The sequence below is a fragment of the Trifolium pratense genome, linkage group LG2 (assembly GCF_020283565.1).
Source record: "Trifolium pratense cultivar HEN17-A07 linkage group LG2, ARS_RC_1.1, whole genome shotgun sequence".
Taxonomy (NCBI): domain Eukaryota; kingdom Viridiplantae; phylum Streptophyta; class Magnoliopsida; order Fabales; family Fabaceae; genus Trifolium; species Trifolium pratense.
The window spans coordinates 19,379,111-19,395,948 of record NC_060060.1 but is presented as its reverse complement, the minus strand read 5'-3'; the positions used below and the strand labels follow the sequence as shown (position 1 = coordinate 19,395,948).

The following is a 16,838-nucleotide window of genomic DNA, read 5'->3' as shown; positions in this document are numbered from 1 at the left end:
TCAGATAAAGCTGCATGTTTCATGATCCATCTTTGTGGTCCACACATATATATATTATAATGGAACCATTGTTTGTTGCTTGCTTGGTGCTATGTTATGCTATGTTACATTACATTTTAGACTGTGATGATCAGTCAGATTAAATTGCCCTACATACTTGTACCCCATCCCTTCCAATATGTTAACATGTTCATGATTTGATGGCTTTTGTCTATCTATCTCTCTTGGTTATTTTATTTAACTATGGTTTGTCATTGCGGTTGCGTTTTAACAATTTCTCGATAAATGTATGGTTAATGTAGTTGCCATGTCTTTTTAGTCACATTTGAAATTTATGTTTTGGTTGGTCTCAATTCCTAATTGTAAAATAAATAAATAAATAAAGGATTATACTTTAATATTTGCTAAGGTACATATTTCAATTGAGTTTTGCACGATGAATAAGTTCATCACAGCTTTTGTTTTATGAAAATGTTATTCAAAACATATACTATATTGTATATTGCAGAATATAGTACAACCGACCCCCGAACCAGTTTTAACTGGTGGTGAAAAACTAAAAAAAATATTGTAGAATATAATTGTAAAGGATGCGAGGATGTCTTTTTTTGGGGATTCTAAAAATATAGAAAAGGTAATATACCCTATAGTTCTTGAATACAATATTTTTGTTCTTTATATTATGATGAATTGGTAGTACAATCTAAGGCCTTTCTAATTAATTATGAGGATCAATTTAATTACTCTTTAGTTTTTTTTTTTTTTGCATAAGAATTACTCTTTAGTTTAGCTTTCAAACAAACAAGCGTTTAAGAGAACAACAACAAACAAAAAGGTAACTCCAATTGAGCATGTATGGAATCCTAACATAGTGCAAGTGTTAAATGGGTGAAAAAACTTTGGGAGTTGAAAACCTCTAGGATTTTAACTATCTTAAGTGATGAATATATTTTTGCAGTTCCACGCATAGATATACAGAGAAATAAAATTTTGGGATGATGCTACTATTTAGTAGATTGGCATCAAGTAAAGGTCTTTCAATGGGTGACTTTTGGGATGATCAAATATCAGTGTTGACATTCTTTCTTCTTTACCCAACTTAAGCCTTACAAATCAAGTACTAATCATAGTTTGCCCTTGTTTATTTTTGGATTGTAGTTGTGTGCAGTCAGAAAATAGAGTCAATAGTGCAGTCGGCCATATATAGATTGTCATGATTAAAATCGGATGGTTTGAAATTTAAGCTCCACTTTTCTATTTATAAATAATTAAAATTCGACTATAAAATTAGAACCGTCTAATCTTGATGAGACGATTCAGATGCACCGATTACATATAGATATACCGTGCTGAATCCAAATCCTTTATTTTCACCTATATGTTTCACTTTGTATTGATATTGATACTCAGATTTTGAATGAAATGCACAATTTTTTTTTGGTAAAAAGAAAAATTCATTTAAGCTCATTAATATTTATTGACAAGGTTTTGTGGGAGGGAATCTAGACCTTTATAAGCGAAGAAGTAGGTGGGCCAAGCCCAAATAATCCATTTGATGCACTAGGCTAGTCTTACTCTGCCCCAGCCCCACCCCAGCATATCATAGCTTTTTCACACATAGAAGAGTCATACACGACAATTTTTTGTATATTAAGTACTAGTGTAAGTTGTACAAGTTCATGCGTGAATGAGACGAGACATAATCGAATTCGAATACGAGGTTGGAATTCTATTTTTCATCCCCGTTAGAGATCAGGAAAAATATGATATAAGATACTCAAACTCTTTCGGGTTCAAGAACGAGAAAGGAAAAAATTGTTCCCGTCCCACCCTGTTGCCATGTCTAATTTCAAGTGACGAATGAAAGTTTAATTTATGAAGGAGAAAAAGTGCACAATGTATGGTTCTCACATCTCCATGAGGGTCAACTCAAAGATGCAAAGGAAGAAACTAATAAGAAGAGGGACCAGTTATAGATTCGGTTGGATTACAAACTTTTTCCAAAGGAAAATTGATGATTCGAAAGAGAAAAGTTTCCAATGAAGTTGGTTTTGTCACCTTACTTAGTGTTGTGTCCCTTATGAAGAATCCTTATTGTGGCTTGCTGGCAAGGTAGCTGCCTTACCAACTACCTTCAACATTTGTTGTCCCTAGTGGTTCCTAATATGCAAACAATGATATTTAGCTTTCACAATGATTCCAGGAGTATTGTCATGGGGAGCCCAATTGGCCCACATTGTTATTAATTTCTCTTAGGAAAAATAAAAAGGGAACATAAAAACACTTTGGTTGTTGTTATATACGTACTAAAATTACAAACACCAACTGAGATTATGTTGGTTTGATTGAAACTTTACTTCAATCAATTAATAAGTTTTAGATTTGAGTTTTGTAGATAAAAAATGAAGGACATATTAAAAGTAAAAAGTAGTCGGCTATGAAGGAAAGATTATTTGTCATGGAAATCTAATATAGGAAGCTATCTGTGAGATATTTGTAATTAGCGGATCGGTTGATGGTCAAGTTTGATTGGTTTTCCACTTGTGCGGCCATGACATGACTTTGGCCAATCACAAGACTTTCAAAAATCTATAAATACCCTTTTTTCTTCTCACATTCACCTCTCCTTTTTTCTTCTGTTTTTTCTTTCATTTTTAGTTAGTTTAATTTGTTTAGTTTTTGTCATTTCGTGTGTAAACAACTGCATAGTTTTTCGTCGGTTATTCATAACATTCTCGTCAGTGTTCTTTAATGATCATGGTTGGAAATATTGTAGTAATCGATAGTGGAGAGGTCCGCCAACCCTAAGAATCTCACGAACCTACAAAGAAAAAAACTTCAGCTCCTCCTCAGGATATATTATGTATTAGCATTAATCTTCAGCTCCTCCTTCTCCTCTTCTTCATCCTCCTCCTCCTCCCCCGTCCGCTCCTTAGGTAGCGAGACGTTTCAGCCGGCTTATTACATTATAGATCTAATAACTTAGATATATAATGTTCACTTTGTTGCATAGCTCCGATTCCATTAAACAATTTCACCATCTTCTTTGTTGCAGAGCTCATATGCTCTTAGCTCACATTTACACAACGGTTCCCTAAAAAAAACCTTCTCCTCTTTAATCCAACTCATCCTCAAACTCCATTACGTACCACCCCCCAAGTACCAAAAGCTAATTAACCACTAACATTCTTTTGTTCTGTCTGTTTGTAAAAAAAAAAAAACATTCTTTTGTTCTTTCTTTTGTTAAACTTAAAACCACATGCATGCAAAATATTAGATTTATCATCCCTTGACTAGTGCATATAAGGAATACTATTAAATCCTTTATGGATCAAGGCCAATTCTAAAACATTCGCCAGCAAACCATTCCTTACATTAGGTATAGTTGATTTAAACCAATGCTCCTTCAAAGAATTATCCAATTTGATCTTCATATACACCTATTCATTTACTTTTTTCGTGCAACTTCATTCCTCACAACACTATAATCCAAATGCAGTGAGCAAATTGATATACATTTTGCTAAATCATTTTGTTGAATTTGAGGTATTTATAGGTGAAAGAATATGAGAAAACAATAAGGAACATAAAATATTATTGATAATGATGTTAATGATCTAATTACATTATTTACATAATAAAATAGGGGTCCGGTTAAGGTGCATAAGCCAAGCTTATGCACCATGCATAATTGCTATGCGCGCCCCCCCCCCCAACTGCTACGCGCCCCCCCCATTTTCTAGCCCCCAATTTCTAGCGCGCCCCCCCATATTGCTACGCGCGCCCCCCCCATTTTCTAGCCCCCCAATTTCTAGCCCCCCAATTTCTAGCGCACCCCCCAAGTTTTTTTTTTTTTTTTTTTAGATTTCTAGCGCACCCCTCAGATTTTTTTTATCACGCTTTTAATTTTGATTGATTGAATTTTATTTTATTTTATTGATTAGGGATAAATTTCAGAGTATTATGTATGGTTAATTATTTTAGTAGTTAGCTTTAAACTAAAATCATGTCAAACCATCATCGCTGTAACCGCTGCAAGCTCTTCAATCTTCTACGCTCTCGCTATCTTCGTTTTCCAATCGGAATCTTACAAATCGATTCTCTTGAATCGAACGAAAACGAGAACGAATTGCAATTTCTGAGATGAATCGGAATCGGAATCGGAGTTTTGCAATTTCTGAGATGAATTGGAATCGGAGTTCGTGAGAGAAGGTGTGAGTTCATGAGAGAAGGTGAAGAAGATGAACAGTGATCACGTTTTCACGTAAGAGAAGATGAACAGTGAATTTTCGTTACAATTATTCTGGAAACCATTGTGCTGGTTAAATGGTTTCAGAGAGTTAAAAAGTGAAACCATTTGTATTATAAAATGGTTTTATGTGTTTATTAAAATCAATATTGTGTTTTTATGGTTTTAAAAATCCTGGAAACCATTATGCTGATTAAATGGTTTCAGAGAGTTAAAAAGTGAAACCATTTGTATTATAAAATGGTTTTATGTGTTTATTGAAATCAATATTGTGTTTTTATGGTTTTAAAAATCCTGGAAACCATTATGCTGGTTAAATGGTTTCAGAGAGTTAAAAAGTGAAACCATTTGTATTATAAAATGGTTTTATGTGTTTATTGAAATCAATATTGTGTTTTTAATATTGAATTTATTGTATTATTGAAATAATATTCCTTCATTATTATTACTATTACTGAACCAAATTAACATCTCAAGATTCTCTAACCAATAATCACTCAACAATTATAAAAAAAAATAAAAATTAATCACTCTACTTTGTCTCCATTCAGCAAAAACACAAATATTTTATCACTAAAAAAAACCTCATCACAAAAAGAAAAACCAAGCTACCCAATTCGAGTCTAATTCATACGTTCTTCATTGCCGTTCAAATTCGATTCTGAGACAAAAAAAAAAGCCTAGAAATCTAAAAAAAAAAAAACCTGGGGGGGTGCGCTAGAAATTGGGGGGCTAGAAAATGGGGGGGGGCGCGTAGCAACTGGGGGGCGCGCGTAGCAATTGGGCTTTCAGGCCTAGTAGGCTAAAAATAAAAACAAAACGTGTGCATCAGCAGAAAGGGGGTGGGGATAGCGAGCCTTTGGGGGGCTGGGGGGCGCGCGCGAGAAATTTCTGGGGGGCGTGCGAGTAATTATGGGCTTATGCACCATGCATAAACATCCCCTTATGCATATTAACTTTTGCCATAAAATAGTATGACGGCAATAGTTAATATGCATAAGCCTTTTCTTATGTATGGTACATAAGTCATTCACAGCCATCAGATGATTTTACACATGTAATAATCATAACTAAAGAACTTTATATTTTTGCTTGCTCAATTTCGGCCACATTTTACATGCGATTCGATCACCGATTTCGAAAATTAATACCGGAAACATTAATAAAATCGAACGACGATCAAAACGGTATAAAGAACGTCGATTTTCGTTGATTATTGAGGGAGAACGAACCGGGTCGACGAACCGGGTCGTCGTGACCCATTTTTGCAGAAAATGGGTGAGGAAGATGATGAACAGTGACGCGCGTCCACGCCCACTCTCACTAGCGGCGCGTGGGGGCGCGTGCGGTGCCAAGGAGACTCCAAAGTTTTTTATTATTTTTACATAAAAATAGTAAATAATTTTCTGAGAATTTTGGGACCAGTTTGGTATTTTTCTGAGACCTGGAACTATTTTTAGTTAATTAAATGAGGTAAATATGCTTTTATAAATATAAGATATTAATAAAATTTTCCCAAAATTTTATTTAGGGTATTTTGAATTATTTGGAAAGGTTGGGGATACCTCACTCTCTTCGGTTTTATATCGTCTTAAAAATTTAAATTTATTTCACAATTTTTATTAAGGGTTAAATATGTTTTTGGAGAACAACTCTTTGAAACCATTCCACAGCAAAAATGGTTTCATACCGTTATACACTGAAACCATTAGTCTAGTTAAATGGTTTCATGGCGTTATACACCGAAACCATTATTATAGTTAAATGGTTTTATATGAGCATTAGTGTCAAGATGTTATACACTGAAACCATTAGTCTTGTTAATTGGTTTCAAGATGTTATACACTGAAACCATTTGTCTAGTTAAATGGTTTGATACTGTTATACACTGAAACCATTATTATAGTTAAATGGTTTTATATGAGCATTAGTGTCAAGATGTTATACATTGAAACCATTAGTCCTTTTAATTGGTTTTAAGATGTTATACACTAAAACCATTTGTCTAGTTAAATGGTTTCATATTGTTATACACTGAAACCATTATTCTAGTTAAATGGTTTCATAGCATTATACACTGAAACCATTAGTCTTGTTATTTGGTTTCAAGATGTTATACACTGAAATCATTAGTCTAGTTAAATGGTTTCATAGCGTTATACACTAAAACCATTATTTTAGTTAAATGGTTTCATATGGGCATTAGTGCCAATATGTTATACATTGAAACCATTGTTATTAAGTAAAACATCACATAACCATTTTACAAAACCATGCTACATAAAGCAAAAAATCATATAAAGCAATTAGAGTTAGTTTAGTTGAAAAAAAATTGGATGGTATGCATGAGATATTGGATTCGATCATTTTTTTATTGTAAAGAAAAATCGATATATATATATATATATATATATATATATATATATATATATATATATATATATATATATATATATATATATATATATATATATATATATATATATATATATGAAATTTTATTTATATTGTGATTATGATTGATAAAACTTAAAATTAAATTGTATGTTTGACAAGTATGCTTTATATATACATGAACCATTCGTTATTATGTTGGGCTTCGAGGGGTGTATGACGAAAATTAATTAAAAATGGATTTTTATAATATATACTTCAAAGGAACAAAAGTTATTATTTAATTGGAAACGGGGGGCGCGCTAGAAATTTGGGGGGGGTGCGTTAGAAGTTTGGAGGAGGGAAAAAAATTGGGGGCGCGCTAGAAATCTAGGGGAGGAAAAAAAATTGGGGGGCTCACAAGAAATTTAGAAGAAAAAGGAAAAAAAAATTGGGGGTGCGCTAAGCAAAAAGGGGGGCGCAAGTAATGGGGTAGTATATGGGGGCGCGCGAGTAATTGATTGCCTAATTTTGGGCTTGGGTTAACCTTTGGTTGACTTTTGGTGTAGGAAGCAAATATGGTGGGTGTAGGAAGCAAGTTTATGCATGGTGCATAAGTTTGGGCTTATGCACCATAACCACACCCTAGTATGGGTCATGACTACCTTGGTATTTATAACCAAGTGAATATATTTAAATCTAAACTAAATCCCTTAATTATAGGGTTAATAATAAAAAAACTTAATCATAAAGATATTTTCTCAACAAATAATAATATAATATTTTCTATTCTAACACATTTAATTAATGATACACCACATTACTATCTATGCTATGTGAGTATCAATACTTGTGTTAATTCTCTGGAACTTGCGCTGATTTTTTTCTATTGATTAACAGTGATGATAATGATTTATACACTGAGGCAATGTTTGTTGGTACCTTTAGCCTTTGAAGCCACATTTTCATGATTCTATCCTTTGCTTAACTCCCTTTAAGCCTTATGTTATTTGTTTGTCTATTAACCCTTTGAGTTAAAAGAAAAAAAAAATTCAAATTTATTGGAGTTCAGTTGACTTACAAATATTCGTGTTAAATTTGGGATTACTTTTGGAACTTGCAACTTTCTAATTAGTTTGGGGTTGAGGTACCAGATAACATAAAGTTTATGGTAGTTGAAAAGTTTGCATTGAAAAAGAAACCAAAAATTTGTATATTTAAAAAAATTGACTTCTTCAAACAAAAAAAAAATAAAGAGAGAAAGAAAGAAAGAAAGAAAAGAAAAATGTATAAGAATGCATGTATATATCCTTCGAAAAATTGAAATTTAAATAAATTATTCTCTAGTACTTTTGAATGGTGGAATATATTCAATTTATTTTGTTAAAACAAGGTTTTGTGCTTTAACTCCAAGTTTTTAACCTACTATTCAAAAACATCCACACCCTTAACCTAAGTCAAACTATAACCTTTAAGATCTTAAAAAAAGTGTGTATTTTTTGTTACATGTTGATTAATTGATCGATTTTTAGAATTCTTGCAAGTTTATGGTAGAATGGTTTTGTTTGTGTTGATTGAGTGAATAACCGATTAAACGGTGAGAGAAAGTGAGTCTGTGAAGTGATTATTGAGCTTGGTAAAATATTATGAATAATTTTTGAGTTTATCTCTATTGAAGTCATTGTGAAGAAAAGTTGCATTGAAGGTTTGATCATTGAAGTGTTTAAAGGAACTTTCAAGTTGATTGTATTTGAAGTTGTGTAAGAAAGTTGTAAACCATTTGTGATTGTTCAATTGAGAAATGTGTTTCTTGAGGACAAGTAACAATTTAAGTTTGCGGTTATAATGACTCCTAGTCATTACATTCATTCCTTAAGTAACTGACGACGGACTATGCAGTCGTTTAGACGAAATTATTTAAAATTAAAAACAATATTTTTTTTTTAAAAAAAACTACAAGAATGATAGAACGAAGGAGGGAGAGAATGAAAGCTATGGTGTGAATGTTTCACACAATAGTCTCCTCCCTTTTTATAGAATTTTTGAAGCGATGTGATTGGCTGTAGCCACATCATTGCCTCCCACGTGGCCAATAACATTTGGCCACATGACCATTGACTGCATGGTAGACCTTTTTTTTACTGCCAACAGTTTTGCTATGTGGGATGCGAACACCGTTCGCAGTGTAGCATGCGAATAGTGGATTTTAATTTTTTGTCATTTTACACGCTCACTCCAAAGTAGCGAGGAGTAAATTAGAAAGGTCAGAGGGTGAGAGGGTGTGTGAGTGTCACGGGGGTGTGAAAAGAAAGTCTCACTATTCAAAATGTTGTCTGCAAAGATGCTTGTGTATACCATTCCTTGGCCCGCTAGTGCCATAAAATCCCAAGTCTTTGAAAACAATGTTGAAGTTTTCTCTCCCAACCTCCCACATTTCTTTTCTATCCCCTGAATTTCTATTTTTGCTCTTGGGGTACGGTTTATACGAACCGAATTTTTTTGTCATGCTAAAAGATTTCGGTTAATATAAACCGAAATATTGTGTTCCAAATTTTTTTTCCAGATTTCCTGCATAAATTCTGCATGAGACCCTCAACTTCCACAATTTATTTGAAATACTAAACGATGTCCGATTTGAGTAAACGACCACTCGTTGGAAAGCTTAGGGTGTCAAGAATACAAATATAATTTTTTTTTTGAAGGTTAACTATGAAATTGGTTCAGTTTGACCAAATAATGGGTACTGGTACAGAAACAAAGCAGAAACTTTTCAGAAACTTGTAAGTAGATTGTCTCATACTATACTTAATGACATTTAACAATTCCGGTGTCAATCTTGTAGTAAATTTTGTCTTCTTTACACTAGATTAAAAATCATTAGCATACGGCTTATATTCAGAGAGATATGCTAAATTTACCATAGGTAGCTCTACATAAATTTTCACATAAATCTTTCTTCTTTTTGGGGGGTAAATTTATGTTATTTCGGTTTATATAAACTGAATTTTTTTTCCATGTTTAAAAATTTCGGTTCGTAGAAACCGAAATAAGTTGGCCAAATTTTTTCAAACCGCAAGGGGCAAAATGAGATTTTTGGGGGGTATAAAAGAAAGGCGGGGGGTCGGGAGAGAAAACTTCAACAATGTTGGTAGGGGTGATCGCGGTGTGGTTTGGTTCAGTTATGAGCATAAAAGTCATCCTAATCGCGAGATAAATATGCATGCGGTTCGATTTGGTTCGGTTGATTTTTAAAAAGTCATCCAAACCAAACCAAACCAATGCGGTTTGGATTGGTTCGGTTGGTGCGGTTTACAGCATAACGTTTTCGTACCGAAAAATTTTAAACTTAAAAGAAAAAAAAACTTGAAGTTCCAAATAACATTGTAGTACCAATAAAAATTGTTTATCTAAAATAAAATTATAGTATCTTACAATTTTAATATAAAAAAAAAAAAAAACTTGAATTTCCAAAATAACATCACAATACCGATAAAAGTTGTTAATCTAAAATAACATTATAACACCAAAATAACATTACAGTACGAAAAATAAAAACAACTTGAAGTTCCATTGATTTGGTCAACTGACTTTGTAATTGGGCTATGTATATTAGAATATAAATATATAATAGTAACTTAATGCGGTTTTTACGGTTTGCGGTTCAGTAAGAAAGTCATCCAAATACATCCAAACCAAATGCGGTTTGGTTTGGTTCGATTTGCGATTTTACTTTTAGATTAGTTCGGATACGATGATCCCTAAATGTTGGATAATGTTTGGAATTTCTTTTCTGTCATTATTATAGGGTGTGTTTGTTATACTTTATAAAAAATATTATAATATTTCATAACTTAATAGATTAATTTTAAAAAATATAAAATACATAGAAAATGGTTTGTTTATTTAAAATCATTTTAATAATAGCAAAAATTTAGAGCTACTGTCATGATGAACCTAACTCAGTTAATAAAAATATTGCATTTTATATGCAGGAGCCGGGATTCGAACTTCGGACACTCTACTTATTTTCTTTTAAGGGTGGAAATCTAACCATTAAACTACTAGAAAAAAAAATTAGAACTACTCAAAATAGGGGATGATGAAAACTTCTCTTTTTTTTAGCATAAATTATATTATTTAACTCATCAAATAGAGACAATATAATGTTATTTTGCCACGTGGTCAAATTTGAACCCAAATAAAGGGACCAAAATATTGTAATTTTTAAAATAGGGGAATCAAAATTTTAAAAAAATAAAAATGAAAAGATTATAACTATATTTAAGCCAATAAAATAAGTTTGCTAAAGTTGTTTATACCTATATTGAAATTATTATTATGAATGAAATGCACTAAGTTTGTTTTTTTCAAAAAAGAAAAGAAAAAGTTGCATATGCCTAATATATGATATAAATACTTCTTACATTATTTTTTTTATTTTTTTTTTGAGAAGGTTTTAGAGCATTTCAAAGGGCCTAAAGAGAATTTTTTCTGCTTTGTAATCTCAAATTTCATGGAAACAACTTTCAAGCCTTCAATCCATTTATTTCTATACTTTCATACAATGCAAATCAAGAAAAAGAAAAAAAATCCAATGATGAAAAGGCAAAAAAAAACAAACAAACAAACAAACCAAAGAAATTGAGATTTAAACCTTCCACACCAATTGAATTAGCTTCTTATCCTCACTTCCATTCTTTCCCCTCATCATCATTCTATCCTTCTGCTTTGATTTAACATATGATCCTTTTACACAAACAGGACTTGAACCTTTTCTCAAACTTTTCTCCCAATCAATTTTCTTCACTTCTTTCAAACATTTTTTCTGTCCAAAATTACCACCTTTTTCATTTGCTTCTTTCTTAACTTCCTTAATCTCAATTTTAGTCCCCCCTTCAATTCTTATTCTTATAATCACTTCAGAAAGTTCTCTAATTTTGTTATCTACCTTACATGCTTCTTCTTTTGCTTCCCTCAACTTCCTCTGCTGAAAAATTCGGTGCAATCGACGAGCGAGATTGCATAAACCTTCCTTAATCTCATTTTCTAAATCCCTTTCAATCTTTATTGCAAGCTCACTTCGTATCTTCAATTCCTCTGCTGAAATAGGAACCTCAAGAACATTTTTATGTGACATATCTACTACAAACGTAAAAAAAAAAAAAAAAAAAAAAAAAAAAAAAAAAAAAAAAAAAACTTTTGTTACCAAAACTTTGAGGCATGAAAATAAAGAACTTAATTGATTACTATATAGATATAAAAAATAAACTTAGAATTTTACCTTTGGTGCAAAATATTCCATGATGATCCATGTTTTTATTAATGTATAATAATGTATAGTTAGATTATTTTGTGTAGTCATAGAATATGTATAATTTATACACTAGCAATGTGATTAGGACATATTGAGATGGGTCCTTAGACACTATGTAAGGAATAGGACATAACATAGTGTGTTTAGAGAAAATGTGACAATAAGAGATGTTTCAGTTGGCTACTACAAATTTAGACACCAAATAGCTCTTAGTCGTTTATCATTGATTTCACTTTGCATGAATGATAATGAGGGGACACAATTAATTTTGCAAAGTTAATTCAAAATTTTGCTTTACTTTTACGTGGAAGAAATAAGTCATAGTTGGGTTCTCCTTTAAGCACAATCAAACAAAAACAGGGAAGAATGTGCACATGTTTGATGTATCTCTATTAGATGTGTACCCTTTTCTTCAGTTTATTATAAACATTATAATTTATTTTGTTTGAAAATATGCAAAATTAGCTGCTCCCCTTATCTTAATTTTAAGCAATATTTTACTTTCTCTGGTCATATACATTCATTTTTCAATATACCAAAAAAGTAAAATTTGCTTATAAATATGACGGAGAGAGTAGTTTTTTTTAACTTTTTTAGTTTCTTTGTTCCGAGTTGGTCTTCTACGTTTCATAGTTTTTTTTTTTTACGAAACGTTTTATAGTGTTAACACTAGCAAAGTGAAATTAATTTACGATGAGGAGAGAGAGTGAGATGAGAGAGAGTTAGAAGAGAAATATAGAGAAGTCAACTTGAAAATAATTCGGTTGGTAGGGACATTGCATCTAAAATACAGGGGTCGGGGGTTCGAACCCTGATATTATCACTGTTTCACTTTAAAAAGTGAAATTTTAGCCACTAGACTATTTTACACACAAAAAAGAGAAATATCACGAAAAAGTGGAAAGAAATTATCGAAATCCAAATTAAAGATATATTATAGCAGGAATCAAGTTTATTTTTTAATTTATATATTTACGTTTTTTTGTCAGATTTTACTAACCTTGCAGCTAAACTTTATAATATCAGGACTCTGATGACGTATCGTCACACTCTCATAATCTATGCTTATTTGAGGAACATTAGACTTATTTTAGAGGTTTTTAAGCAATAAATCAAGAGAAATCAACTCAGAAGTAAGATTGTTTGGAATACAAGAAAGCAGGATATTATGCAGAAAATGTTGCTTTTCATGATATGATATCAAATTATTTTCAGAAGTATAAAATGTACGAGTTTGGATTGTCTGCTGTTGATAATTAAAAGCATGACAATGCTGTAGGCCCTTTTTTTATTTATTTTATTATTTATTTAAATAATAATAAAAAAATTGCTCCACTGTATTTTCCTGCAGTTGTATTGCAACCGCAGGTGATCCTAATCCAACACATGTACGTCTCGATTTTTCGTTTTCTTTTACAACACAATTAAGTCAAGTGAAACATTGTGAACAATTTATGATGAATAATTCAGTGAATTGCATTGTTTAACATTTCACTCAAAAGCTTTATTGTTACCAGCCCTCCATATCATCCCTACATAGTCGCCAACCAAATAACTTGAAATCAATTCTTATACTTTAAAAAAGAAACCTGTAATCTGCTAAAATAATTGGTATGAACAACCTAATTATTATGTAGTAGAACACTCTGCATCCCCCTAACCATTGTAGAATACCACACCACGCCTTATGTGACACATCACAAGCAAAATAAGTAACTATATATATATATTCTTGTAATTAGTAATTGATTAGTCCTTTTCTAATCTCCGTAATTTTTTTAAAGAGGTCTTATAGTATTTTTTTCAATTCTTTATTTTGAATTCAGTTTTTTTTTTTTTAATAATCCTTTTCAACAAATTCAAGAAACATTTATTAGAAACAGAGAGCAACAGATTTTTACCATCATTGGAAACAACGGTTTTTATTCATAGCCTCTGGTGTTTCTCTTTCAAATTTAAAATACAGTATTTAGGTTCCCCACTTAATGTCCCTCTCACGCGGGAAACTTGCAGTATTTTAGTACTTTTTTTAAGCAATGTTACACTATCAGTGTCTATAAAAAAAGGGTCTACTGTGGGAATCAATTTCATACTAACAATCTGAAAATGGCATCTTGTTCCCTTTCTTCAATGAAAGCAGAAGCTGAGAACACAACCGTACCAAATTGGCTTGAACTTCCTAGAGACATCACAACAAACATTCTTCAGCGTCTTGATACCATTGAAATTGTTACAATTGCATGTCATGTGTGTCCTTTATGGTGGAATATTTGCAAGGATCCACTCATGTGGCGTACCATTCGCATGACCAATCTCCACCATCTACAACATAAACATTTGGAATTGGTTAAGATTTGTTGTTATGCTATTGAACGAAGTTGCGGTCATCTGGAAGATATTGATATTCAGTTTTTTGGCTCCAATGATGTCCTTGAATGCATAGCTATCAAGTAATTATATTTTATTATCAGTTGTTATTCATTTTTATCATGTTTTGTTGCTCAGTAATGGTACTATTTATTATATGTATTTTTTTTACAATTTTGCAGTGCGAATAACCTACGATGCATGCGATTAGTATATTGCCGGCGAATTTCAGATGAAGGATTAAGTTTAGCTGTGAGAAACCTTCCACTATTAGAGGAGGTTGACATTTCATTTAACATGCTAAATGAAGATTCTCTTGAAGCCCTTGGCCGATGTTGTCCTCGTTTGAAATCTCTCACATTTGCAAGAATGTTGTGTGAACATTTTGGTTATGGTAGTGAGAATATTGGGGCATTTGTTATTGCAGAAACAATGCCCGGATTACGCCATCTTAATATTGAAGCAAACAAGCTTACTAATGATGGATTGGTTGCAATTCTAGACGCATGTCCTCTTCTTGAATCGCTTGAAATTGAAGCTTGTTTTAATCTTAATTTGACTGGAAGATTGGGGAGAAGGTGCCATAAGCAAATCAAATTTCTGCGTCTGCCAATTCAGTATAGTGAATACTCCTTCAATTCTGATGATGATGATGATAATATTTCTTATGGTGATTCTCTAACAGATGAGGATATCTATTATCCTTATGATTCAGATGATGATGAATGAGGTTATTCACATTAATTTTTTAGCATCCTTCATGAGATTCAAAAGCTAATGTGAGAGAGTGTTTTCCAGACTATATGACATTGGGACTATATTTGGTTGAATTTGTTATTAAATTCTCTATTTTAATAATTTTATGATTTCTCTACATTATCCAATGTTGTTTGGAAACTCTACATTTCACTCTCAAAACGTTACATATCAAATTATTTATAAATATTTACAATACATATCAAATTATACAATCTCTTGTTTCTTTTGCATGATGGCGTCCTCTTATATTCCAGCAACAGAAATGCCTAGGTTAGTTGAGGGGCAAATAAAGATTAATGATTAGGCATTTGCTATTGCCAAAACAATGCCTAGGTTACTTCACCTTAAAATTTCTGGAAATGTTCTTAGTAATGATGGGGTTCTTGCCATTCTTGATGGATGTCCTCTTCTCGAATCTCTTGATTTGACAAGGTGTCTCTATGTGCATTTGAGTGATAGTTTGGAGAAAAGGGGCCGTGAGCAAATTAAAGATTTTGGAGTTCCAATACTACCTGACTACTCTTCTTCTGATGATGACTATTATTACTGGTATTGACACACGAATTCCATTATCGATTTCTTGGCATTCGTGGATAGTGATCATTGAAAAGAAATTTGTCGCCAAATGTTTTCTTTTCTAGTTGTGTTTTTGTATTTTGATTCCCTTTTGAACTTTGTACTCATGCTTAATTATTAATCAAATCGAATTTGATTATCAATGTTTTAATTGTTGAGTTATATTTTTACTGAAATCATAACAATTTATTTAGTTATATCATTTCTTAAGGGAAAAATACAACTTTACCTATATGTCACTCACAACCCCTCTATTTTTTCAAAAGACACATACCTCCCCTGTTTTTAACTTCTGTCAAGGTGCGTTAAAAAAATGGAAACGATTACTTCAAAAAATAGTTGTACGTACCTCCCCATGTTTATTGAGATACACGCATGATAAATACTGTCTTTTTCCAAAATGTATTGGAAACTGTTTCACATTCATAACGTTTAGTCTTCGATCTTCACTGTTAGATGTGTATAAAAGGTTATAGCAATACTATTATTTCCTGAAACAATTTATACAACTGCTGGCTTGCAACGTTTGCATATATGATGATGGCATCTTGTTCAATTGCTGCAAAGGAAGCACAAGATGAGAATACAAAGGTGCCAAATTGAGTCTTTTGACATGAGTGGATGTGGTTGTTTTTATTTTAGTGAAAGTTTAGAGAAAAGGTGCCGCGAACAAATTAAAGATTTTAGACTTCCAATTCAAGATTGTTATTCTTCTGACTCTGATTGGGACATTTGTAGTGAAAATTCGAATTGGTCTGGTTATGAGGATTGATGTTTTTATATTTAATGATAATGATGATTCTGAATGTGGTACTATAAGCGATGATGACAAACGAGGTTATTTTTATCGTATTCTTGGCTTGCTTTCTCAATAGAAAATTCTGATGACAGTGATCATTCTGACAATGATCCTTGAAGGAATTTTATACATGATATTCATCTACTCAACTACGACTGTAAAACACAAGGACCAACCCTTGAGCATAATTATATCACAGCATAAAATAGATAACATCACACATTCACAGCAGGCCCTGCAGAATACCAGCAACTATTAGGATATAATCAAATTAGCGAAATCTTTCCCCTTCCAATTCCATCAAATTTGTGGGAACACATTTTGCTCGATTTGGTTAATCGATTTTCAAAGGGTATACATCTTGGCCCGTGCTCTTCCCTCCCACTTTAACCCTTACATGT

The 16,838-nt window shown here is 32.2% G+C and overlaps 2 protein-coding genes across 3 annotated transcripts; one reads left to right on the top strand and one right to left on the bottom strand.

Moving 5' to 3' along the window:
* Nucleotides 1–11,137: 11,137 nt before the first annotated feature.
* LOC123903873 lies at nt 11,138–11,963 on the bottom strand. 2 transcript variants are annotated; one of them, XM_045953553.1, is made up of 2 exons: nt 11,904–11,963; nt 11,138–11,761 (listed from the first exon to the last, which is right to left on the bottom strand). In XM_045953553.1, the coding sequence occupies exons 1-2, from the start codon at nt 11,932–11,934 to the stop codon at nt 11,271–11,273; spliced, it is 522 nt and encodes a 173-aa protein (XP_045809509.1). In that variant the 5' UTR covers nt 11,935–11,963; the 3' UTR covers nt 11,138–11,270. The 2 variants fall into 2 exon arrangements, with proteins under 2 accessions (XP_045809509.1, XP_045809508.1); XM_045953552.1 differs by having other exon boundaries at nt 11,138–11,764; nt 11,904–11,956.
* A 2,079-nt stretch (nt 11,964–14,042) lies between these two features.
* LOC123904330 (putative F-box/LRR-repeat protein 23) lies at nt 14,043–16,410 on the top strand. The gene is made up of 4 exons (XM_045954005.1): nt 14,043–14,386; nt 14,486–14,720; nt 15,367–15,611; nt 16,281–16,410. Exons 1-4 carry the CDS (start codon nt 14,043–14,045, stop codon nt 16,408–16,410), a joined length of 954 nt encoding a protein of 317 aa, XP_045809961.1.
* Nucleotides 16,411–16,838: the final 428 nt, after the last annotated feature.

Bases quoted from the DNA above. Each gene is read 5' to 3' on its own strand.
- LOC123903873 (XM_045953552.1), bottom strand. From the start codon at position 11,934: ATGGATCATCATGGAATATTTTGCACCAAAG. The intron at 11,765-11,903 runs GTAAAATTCTAA...TTACGTTTGTAG, and splicing joins TGGAATATTTTGCACCAAAG to TAGATATGTCACATAAAAAT.
- LOC123904330 (XM_045954005.1), top strand. From the start codon at position 14,043: ATGGCATCTTGTTCCCTTTCTTCAATGAAAGCAGAAGCTGAGAACACA. The intron at 14,387-14,485 runs GTAATTATATTT...ACAATTTTGCAG, and splicing joins CTTGAATGCATAGCTATCAA to TGCGAATAACCTACGATGCA. The intron at 15,612-16,280 runs GTATTGACACAC...TTTTTATTTTAG, and splicing joins GATGATGACTATTATTACTG to TGAAAGTTTAGAGAAAAGGT.